The sequence below is a fragment of the Neoarius graeffei genome, chromosome 5, assembly GCF_027579695.1.
Source record: "Neoarius graeffei isolate fNeoGra1 chromosome 5, fNeoGra1.pri, whole genome shotgun sequence".
In the NCBI taxonomy this organism is placed as follows: Eukaryota; Metazoa; Chordata; class Actinopteri; order Siluriformes; family Ariidae; genus Neoarius; species Neoarius graeffei.
In genome coordinates, this window is record NC_083573.1 from 6,524,324 (window position 1) to 6,534,708 (window position 10,385).

The 10,385-nt window shown below is 43.5% G+C and overlaps 1 protein-coding gene across 1 annotated transcript in view; it reads left to right on the top strand.

Annotated features, from left to right (window-relative positions):
• The window catches only part of abcb8 (ATP-binding cassette, sub-family B (MDR/TAP), member 8), a 28,423-nt gene extending 20,672 nt beyond the window's left edge, over positions 1–7,751 (top strand). Inside the window, exons 12-16 of the mRNA XM_060921061.1 lie at positions 705–799; positions 949–1,082; positions 1,213–1,360; positions 1,483–1,733; positions 7,352–7,751. Coding sequence (XP_060777044.1) covers positions 705–799; positions 949–1,082; positions 1,213–1,360; positions 1,483–1,733; positions 7,352–7,435 — 712 coding nt within the window. The 3' untranslated portion in view covers positions 7,436–7,751. The remainder of the gene's footprint in view (positions 1–704; positions 800–948; positions 1,083–1,212; positions 1,361–1,482; positions 1,734–7,351) is intronic.
• Positions 7,752–10,385: the final 2,634 nt, after the last annotated feature.

Here is a 10,385-nt window from a genome sequence, read left to right on the forward strand (position 1 = left end):
TTTCTGAAATCAACTCCTCTCACAATTTTTGGACAAATTTCTCGAAGCTTGGCAAAAGGCCTTGTTAAATGACAGTAATACGCATATTGCGATATTTAATTTCGTTTGTGAAAATTTTCCCAGAGTTTTGACCCTTGATTAAATAACTTGTACTCTGACAATTTCATGATGGTGGACGTTCTTCTGAAATCGACTCCTCTCGCAATTAGTGGAGGAATTTCACCAAACTTGGCAAAAGGCTTTGTTATATGACAGTTATACGAAGATTGAAATTGCGTTTAATTTGGGCAAATTTTCCCAGAGTTACGCCCTTGATTATTAACAAACTTGTACTTTGACCATTTCATCAAGGTGTGCTCGCTTTCTGAAATCAACTTCCCTCGCAATTTTTATCCCCCGCTGGCTGAAAGGCCCGAAGGGAGATTATGTCGTCGCGATGTCCATCCGTCCCAGGAAGGGTACTCACCTTCTGAAATCAACTCCTCTTACAATTTTTGGAGGAAGTTCAGGAAACTTGGCAGGATTCTTTGTTATATGTCGGGAATACGCATATCGCAATTGCGTTGAGTTCAGTCGCATTATACCAGACGTACAGCCCTTGATTATCAAACTTTGACAATTTCATCAGCACTTCTAGCAGAGATCAAGTTGCCAGCGGTGGATATTGTACTCTCAGAGCATTCTTGTTTAATCCTGTTTTGTAGTTACCCAACAAGACCTGGCAACCAGATCCTGAAGAACCTCAGCCTGACTCTACCTCCATGTAAAACGGTGGCGATAGTTGGAGAATCCGGTGGAGGTAGCGTGTGTGTGTTTTTCACTTATTTACTTACTGACTCTGATACTGTGGTGAGGTTTCATGTCGGGTTAACGTTCACCCTGAAGCTGATTGAGGAGCTGTTATTTTTAGTTGCTATGGAAACGATTTGTCTCTGTGCCTCGCCTCAGGGAAATCCACCGTGGCGGCGCTGCTCGAGCGATTCTACGACCCGAGCAGCGGAGCGGTCATGCTGGACGGTCAGGACATCAGTACGCTGGACCCCTCATGGCTCAGGGGTCACGTGATTGGATTCATCAGTCAGGCACGTTATCATAAACCGTAAATCTTTTCAAGACAGGAAAAGATCGACATGGATTGTCTCCATGTCCAAAATACCAGAGAAACAAAAATGGTTTAAAAATAACGCTGTTTGTTTCTGGCGCTGATGGCAGGAGCCGGTTCTGTTCGGCACCTCGGTGATGGAGAATATCCGATTCGGGAAGCCAAGTGCCACGGACGCTGAAGTGATGGCTGCAGCCAAGCAAGCTAACGCCCACACCTTCATCACCAACTTCCCCGACGGCTACGACACCGTCGTGGGTGAGTGCTTTGTTTTAAACTTGAATCCTGAGACGACAGTTTAGGGTTACACTGTAGCAGGAAGTAGGATTCTTTTTAAACTCCATCCTTCCTGTTACTCACCCGAGTAAAACTCCGTACAGGCGAGCGAGGCGTGACCCTGTCAGGTGGCCAGAAGCAGAGGATCGCCATCGCTCGTGCTCTTGTGAAGAACCCCAGCGTGCTGATTCTGGACGAGGCCACGAGCGCGCTGGACGCCGAGTCGGAACGCGTGGTGCAGGAGGCGCTGGACCGAGCCACAGAGGGACGCACCGTGCTCATCATCGCCCACCGACTCAGTACCATCCAGGGCGCGGACCTTATCTGCGTCATGAGCAGAGGCAGAGTGGTGGAGGTGGGGAGTAGATCAGAATAACGAGGGAACGTAAAACCCTTCAGGGTGTGATGTCCGAGGAAAAATAACGAACAACAGAGTGATGGAACAGACCCCATGGTCTTCTTATCTTTTTCAGACGCAAAAGTTTCCATGCAAAAAATTACAATGATGGATTTAATTAGTATTAAAGAACGACTCAGCTGCTGGTTCAGTAATGACATCTCAGGAAAGTGCACGAGTTTTGTTGTTTTTTTGAACGATTGAAAAATCTCCTGACTCACCCCCCCCCCCCCCCCCCTTTCATTAGGCGTCCAGCGTCCCGCCGTCGTCCACGGTTCAGTTAAACCGTATCTCGTCCGTCAGTTCTGGTCGTTCCGATTGTTTTGTTTGAAAGAACTCGACGCTCTGCACAAAACTTGGTCATCGTTTTGTTAAATTTTTTGCTAACGGGTGACTAATTAGGCCAAATTAACAAATTCGCCAAGCCTCTCACGAGAATTCTATCTCCTGTCTATGTCTGTGAAGATTCTTAGTCATCCAGGTCATCGTAAACTGTGGGTGGTAAAAGAGAGCAACTGGACTTGCTTGAAGATTCTTGAAGACGTTTCAGCTCTCATCCGAAAGGCTTCTTCAGTTCTGTCTGACTAATCGGGAGCATCAGGTATTTATCCTCTCGTGGATGAAAAGGAACATAAGGAACAAGGAGGAGAACAGGAACAAACGCAAGAACATTGTCATTTCCTACATTTCTGGTCTATCTGAGAAACTCAGGAGGATCTTCTACAAACACAACATTCCGGTACATTTCAGATCCAGTAACACTCTGAAGCAGAAACTGGTCCACGCTAAGGACAGAATAGCCAGACACAAACAGGACAACGTAGTGTATGCAATTCAGTGCAGTGAGGAATGGGGGAAACTAAACAACCGCTTCACAGGCGCATGGCTCAACACAGGAGAGCCAGTTCCTCAGGCCAGGACTCTGCTGTCTACCTTCATCTTAACAACAAAGGACACTCGTTTCAGGATTGCAACGTGCGCATTTTAGCCAGAGAGGATCGTTGGTATGAGCAAGGAGTTAAAGAAGCCATTTTTGTCAACCTGGAACGGCCATCACTGAACAGAGGTGGGGGTCTAATACCCCTTTTCCACCAAAGCAGTTCCAGGGCTGGTTCGGGGCCAGTGCTTAGTTTGGAACCGGGTTTTCTGTTTCCACTTACAAAGAACTGGCTCTGGGGCCAGAAAAACCGGTTCCAGGCTAGCACCAACTCTCTGCTGGGCCAGAGGAAAGAACCGCTTACGTCAGCGGGGAGGCGGAGTTGTTAAGACCAACAACAATAACAAGACCGCGAAAGATCGCCATTTTTAAGCGACGACAAGCAGCAGCTGTACAAACGCGGAATCATCCATTATTATTATTGTTGTTGTTGCTGCTGCTGCTTCTTCCGTGTTGTTTTTGCTTCGATATTCGCGCCAAGGTTTATGCAAACGTAGCGACGTAATGACGTATACAACGACGTAACTGGCGTATACAGCGACGTAATGACGTGGCTTCCCTTAGCACCGCGAGCGATGGAAAAACAAACTGGTTCTCAGCTGGCTCGCAAGTTGAACGAGTTGTGAACCAGCACCAGCCCTGGAACTGATTTGGTGGAAAAGAGGCAAACTTGTTCAACTTGCGAGCCAGCTGAGAACCAGTTTGCTTTTCCATAGCTCACGGTGCTAAGGGAAGCCATGTCATTACGTCACTGTATACGTCAGTTACGTCACTACGTTTGCATAAACCTTGGCGCAAATATCGAAGCAAAAACAACACGGAAGAAGCAGCAGCAGCAACAACAACAATAATAATAATGGATGACTTCGCGTTTGTACAGCTGCTGCTTCTCGTCGCTTAAAAATGGCGATCTTTCACGGTCTTGTTATTGTTGTTGGTCTTAACAACTCCACCCCCCCGCTGACGTAAGCGGTTCTTTCCTCTGGCCCAGCAGAGAGTTGGTGCGAGCCTGGAACTGGTTTTTCTGACCCCAGAGCCAGTTCTTTGTCAGTGGAAACAGAAAACCCGGTTCCAAACTAAGCACTGGCCCCGAACCAGCCCTGGAACTGCTTTGGTGGAAAAGGGGCATCAGAGAGAACCAACAACCATCGATCACCCCAACGACTCTCTAGGCCGTTCACACCCAGCCCCCACACCAACAGGATGACTCAACGACACCTTAGGATTGCTTTTCGTCCATGAGAGGATAAATACCTGATTCCCTGTCCACACTAGGGATTTTGTACCGATATGAAACTAGTTTCGTACCGCAACACCTGTCCACACTAGCAACTATACCGGTACTGTAGCGGTATAACTGTATCGGTACGAAACCCACAAATGTATGGGTTTCGTATCGGTACTGTAGCGCTTCGCTGTAGTGTGGACAGATGAAGCGTCTCTGTATCGATACAAATATAATGCGCAAGCGCAATGAACCATTCCTACGTCTTCCAGGTTATTCATACAATACAATACGCACGTGCTTTCCAGCTGTAAATAAAACGTCAAAATGGCTCAAAACGACCGTGGAGCTACATGGAGCAAAGAAAGGGAAAGGGGGAGAGGGGGAAAAGGGAGGGGAAGAGAAGGGAAGAGGGAGAAAGTGAGGGGGGAGAAAGGGAGATTCGTTTTCTTTGTTTCTTTCTCAACTGCCTCGGCCTTTTTATACGATTCGACTGAATAAATGACCAACAGAAATACAGACTGTACATTGAAAACAAAAAGCACACACACGTCGTTTCATCCGCCATATTCTCGGAAGGAAGTTACTCGGTAACCATGGAAACATTTCGCGCACGCGCATTTCAACTTCCGTGAAAGAAAACCGCAAACATTTCTCGCTAGTGTGGACAGATGCACTAAACTGTACCGGTATATTTTGTATCGATACAGTTATACCACTTTCGTACCGGTATAAGTGTGAACACAGCATGATACAACCCCTGGCAAAAAATATGGAATCGCTACTCTTGGAGGATGTTCATTCAGCTGTTTTACTTTATAGCAAAAAAAAAAAAAAATCACAGATATGACACAAAATTGTTTTATTTAACAGCTGAACATTCTGGCTTTGTAAAATACACCTCAAAAAAATTAAATTAATTTTTTGTAATTAATGGCACATTTTTTTCAAGATCAAGTAGAAGAAAAAATTATGGAATCCCTCAATGATGAGGAAAAAATTATGGAATCAAGCTATAACTTGCATTTCTAAAACAAATATCCGCACGAGCCTAAACGTGCAAATTAGTCTGCAGTTAAAAGAGACTGCTTGTCGACCTGAATGAGCTGTTGCACCTGGCTGACTGACAGAAAACATCGCCCCAACAAGAGAGCTGTCAGTTGAAACAATGGAAAGGATTCTAAAACTCCTTAAAGAAGGTAATTCAACACGGAGTGTGGTAAAAGATGTTGGGTGTTTCCAGTCAGCTGTGTCTAAAATTTGGAGCGAGTACAAACAAAATGGGAAGGTTGTAAAAGGGAAACGTACAGGTAGATCAAAGCGTCAGGACAGGAAACTCAAAGCAAGATGCCTTGAAAATAGACAATGCACAAGAAAAGAAATGAAAAACAAACGGGCAGAAACAGGAGTCAACGTTTGTGACCAAAATGTAAGAAATCGGCGGAAGGAAATGGGATTTACAGACAGAAAAGCCAAACGTTAACCATCATTAACACCTAAACAGAAGAAAACAAGGTTACAGAGAGGTTAAAGAGAAGGAGTCGTGGACTGTGGGTGATTGGATGAAAGGTATATTCAGTGATGAATCATGAATCTGCATTGGAACTTTTGTTTGGTGCTGTTCCAATGAAACATATAAAGATGACTGCCTGAAGAAAGCAAGCAAATTTCCACAGTCATTGATGATATGGGGTTGGATGTCAGGTAAAGGACCTGGGCAGATGGCGGTCATTACCTCTACAGTAAATGCACAGGTGTACATTGAAATTTTGGACACTTTTCTCATTCCATCAATCAAAAGTACTTTTGGTGGTGATGAAGTCATTTTTCAGGATGATAATGCATCTTGCTACAGAGCAAAGAGCATTAAAACGTTTCTTCAGGAAAGGCAGATCAACTCAATGGCACGGCCAGCAAACAGTCTGGATCTCAATCCAATTGAAAATATATGATGGAAATTGGGGGGAAAAAAGAGTCCATGACAAGGCTCCATCCTGCAAAGCTGATCTGTCAACTGCTATACGAGAAAGTTGGAACCTGACTGATAAAGAATATTCTTTTTCATTAGTGAAGTCCACGCCTCAAAGAATTCAAGCTGTCATAAAAGCCAGGGGAGGTGCAGCAAAGTACTAATTGTGATTTTTTTTTTTTTTTTTTAATTTATGATTCCATAATTTTTTCATCATTGAGGGATTCCATAATTTTTTCTTCTATTTGATCTTGAAAAAAATGTGCCATTAATTACAAAAAATTAATTTAATTTTTTTTTAGGTATATTTTACAAAGCGGGCGGCACGGTGGTGTAGTGGTTAGCGCTGTCGCCTCACAGCAAGAAGGTCCTGGGTTCGAGCCCCGTGGCCGGCGAGGGCCTTTCTGTGTGGAGTTTGCATGTTCTCCCCGTGTCCGCGTGGGTTTCCTCCGGGTGCTCCGGTTTCCCCCACAGTCCAAAGACATGCAGGTTAGGTTAACTGGTGACTCTAAATTGAGCGTAGGTGTGAATGTGAGTGTGAATGGTTGTCTGTGTCTATGTGTCAGCCCTGTGATGACCTGGCGACTTGTCCAGGGTGTACCCCGCCTTTCGCCCGTAGTCAGCTGGGATAGGCTCCAGCTTGCCTGCGACCCTGTAGAAGGATAAAGCGGCTAGAGATAATGAGATGAGATGAGATTTTACAAAGCCTGTCATGTCTGTGATTTTGTTTTTTTTGCTACAAAGTAAAACAGCTGAATGAACATCCTCCAAGAGTAGTGATTCCATATTTTTTGCCAGGGGTTGTACTCCCGATTAGTCAGACAAAACTGAAGAAGCCTTTCGGATGAGAGGTGAAACGTCTTCAAGAATCTTCAAGCAAGTCCAGTTGCTCTCTTTTACCACCCACAGTTTATTTCCTGTCTAATTTCAGTTCCGATTGATGTTTTGGGTCGATCTTGGCTTGAGGAACAAAACTTTCCTTCCGTTTGTTTGTTAATTTTCCTGTTGTTAACAATTTGTTTACAGATTTGTTTGTTTTCAGTTAAATCGTATCTCCTCCCTCCTTCAGTTCTCAATGGATTTCAGTTCTGATTGTTTTCTTTGAAAGAACTCGACCTTCTGCACAAAACTTGGTCAGCGTATTGTCTTTTTTTTTTTGGAAACAAATTAATCATTAGGTCAACTTAACACATTTTCTTCTGACGAGAATTGTATCTCCTGCGAATCCAGTTCTGATGGATGTTTTGGGTCGATCTTTCCTCGAGGAACAAAATTTAGTCCTTTGTTGATGTTCTTGTCGTGAACAGTTTGTCGTGAAGGTTGGTCCTCGCTCACATTTCAGTTCCGTTTCACGTTTTGGTCGTCACGGTTGTTTTGATGGCAAGACAGATGAGCGGCTACGTCCTTGACATTCTGTTGTTTTGTTTGGTTTTTTCCTTCGGCAGGCTGGAACTCACCTGGAGTTGCTGAGAAGAGGAGGTCTGTACGCCGAGCTGATCCAAAGACAGCGAGCTCACGACCAGAAGTGAAGCCTTGAGCCAAGAAAGTGCAGCAGATCAGCGTTCCCTGGACGGAAATGATAATGATATTACGTGAAAACTGTATCCTAGTGACCATCGTGTCACGCTTTTCTAATTCTAAAGAGATGATCGATTTGTAAAGATTGGCCCGCGTTCGATTTGATGAGCTGTTCGAGCTCATGTCTCCAAACTGAAAATATTTTAACGGATATATATTTATTTTTTAAATCTAATATTTAAAAGTATTGATCACGTCCATGTTGTGTGTATCGTAAATTTTTAACTTGTAAAAAATAAAGAATATGAATAAACGCTGGAACAGAGATCAGTATTTTGATGGGTAGGATTATTTTGTGTGTAACAGCACCACCACGTGGCAGAGTCGAACCACACACTCTGACCAACTTCCCCTTCCACTGAAAGCCTTTCAACATTTCATCTCATCTCATTATCTCTAGCCGCTTTATCCTTCTACAGGGTCGCAGGCAAGCTGGAGCCTATCCCAGCTGACTACGGGCGAAAGGCGGGGTACACCCTGGACAAGTCGCCAGGTCATCACAGGGCTGACACATAGACACAGACAACCATTCACACTCACATTCACACCTACGCTCAATTTAGAGTCACCAGTTAACCTAACCTGCATGTCTTTCGACTGTGGGGGAAACCGGAGCACCCAGAGGAAACCCACGCGGACACAGGGAGAACATGCAAACTCCACACAGAAAGGCCCTCGCCGGCCACGGGGCTCGAACCCAGGACCTTCTTGCTGTGAGGCGACAGCGCTAACCACTACACCACCGTGCCACCCCCTTTCAACATTTCAGTCATTTTTATTTAAAATCTGTTTTGGGTCAGTTGAAGTTCATAACCCAAGAAACTCGCTCAGAAATGCTCACTGTGTTGCGGACACGTTCCTAATTTTCAGTTTCTGCAATACGGCTTGCCTCATGGACCTCACGCTCGACTGATTTCCTCAATTTTTGCAACGTATCTTCCAGCAGAAGACGTAGAAACACAGGGAGATGTTTATCAAGGCAGGAGAAGAACTTCTGTACGAGCACTGATAAAAGAAATTTCATGAAAAGTCCACAAGACTGGGGCAAAAAAAAAAAAAGTTCGGAGCCCACTCGCGCTTCTGAGGGTCTGTCAATTTCCGAATGAGAAAACAAAGTAAACCTCGACTTAATCAAATTCAGATCATATAATCTACCTGGATTGCTGCACTTTTAGATATGGAATACACTGTGTCGTTTTCTATTATTGTTATTAATAAAAGAATCGAAAATCAAACAAACAAATTAATTGAGGAATAAAACTAATTCAACCATGAGAGAAAAAAAATGAGCCGTGAGCTATAAAAATAAACGTTTCACCTGATGGAGATGTAGCACTCGCTTATTATGTGCACACACACTACATATTAGCATGCTAACAGTTAGCATATATACATTAGCACGTTAACATGCGAGCTGTTATCATGTTACCCCCCATTAGCATATCATGCTAGCTGTTAACAAGCCTTCGCATGTTAACCGTTAACATGTTAACACGTGAATGCTAATATTTGGCATCTTGATCGTAATGTTCACATATTAGCCTTAGCATGTTCGCTGTTAGCATATTTGCCTCAGCATGTTAGCATGCCAACAGTTAACATGTTAGTCATTAGCATGTTAACCATAGTATAACATATTAACCACTAACATGTTAGCTGTGAGCATATTAACCTTGGAGTGTTAGCATGCAAACAATTAACATTTTCGCCATTAGCTTCGTAGCTTAACATGTTAGGCTTTGCACGTTCGTATTAGCATGCTAGCTGTTAATATGTTAGCATATTAAGCTTGGAGTATTAGCATGCTAACAATTAACATGTAAGCTTGGTAGCTTAACTGTTAGCATGTTTGTATTGGCATGCTAGCTGTTGACATGTTATCAATTAGCATGTTAGTATGTTAGCCGTTAATGTTAGCATGCTAGCTGGTAGCATGTTAGATGTTAGCTTGCTATTTGTTACTGTGTTAGCATGTTAGCTGTTAACATACTAGCCTTAGCATGTTAGCCTGGCAGCTGTTCTGCTACAGCTCAGCAAGCACACTTTGCATTTTCTCTATTATTATAAATATTTTCATTGGCAAAATGATTTTCACTTCTACTGCGTTAGGCTTTCCGCTGATCGATCATTTCGTGCTCACAGCCGTCTGTGCACGTAAACCTTTACGGAGTTTTGTGGACGTGGCTAAATGCAAATTAGCTATGCCATATATGAGCTTAGTCATTTACAGGAGATTTGCCTTCATCAACACGCACACGCAAGTACGAAGAAAACCAGCGTTTCTGAAACCCGTGTAAATCTTCCGTCTGGTTTGTTTGACGCAAACATCTACGTAGAATTTTACAAAAAGACTGATAAACGAGGCCCAGTGTCTGCATTTACACTTTGCATTTTTTTACAGAAATTGATTCGATATAATTACGATTTTTTGCTCCAAAATGAGATTGGAGTATTTTTTTTAAAGTACCTCAAAAAATAAAAATAAAAAAATGTAAAAATTAAAAAAAAAAAACCACACACACACACACAGGCTTGCTTTTTCAAAAGCGACCTTGGGGACGCAGATCACTGAAGAATGACGTAACCTTGTTTGAGATCAAATTTCTCAGAATCGTTGTATTTTTTGATAGCTGATGAAATAAAAAATAAAAAAAAAATTAATATACCTGAAAGTACATAAAGGCAAGAAGGTTCTGGGTTCGAACCTCACGGCTCTGCGTCGAGTTTGCATGTTCTCCCCGTGTCTGCATGGGTTTCCTCTGGGTGCTCTGGCTTCCTCCCACAGTCCAAAGACATGCAGATGAGATCAAATCCCCAGCCACTGGGGCTGCACAAGCCAGTGCATACTTGGTGCCAGTCCCAAGCTCAGAAAGATCAGGGAGGGTTGCTTCAAGAAGGGCA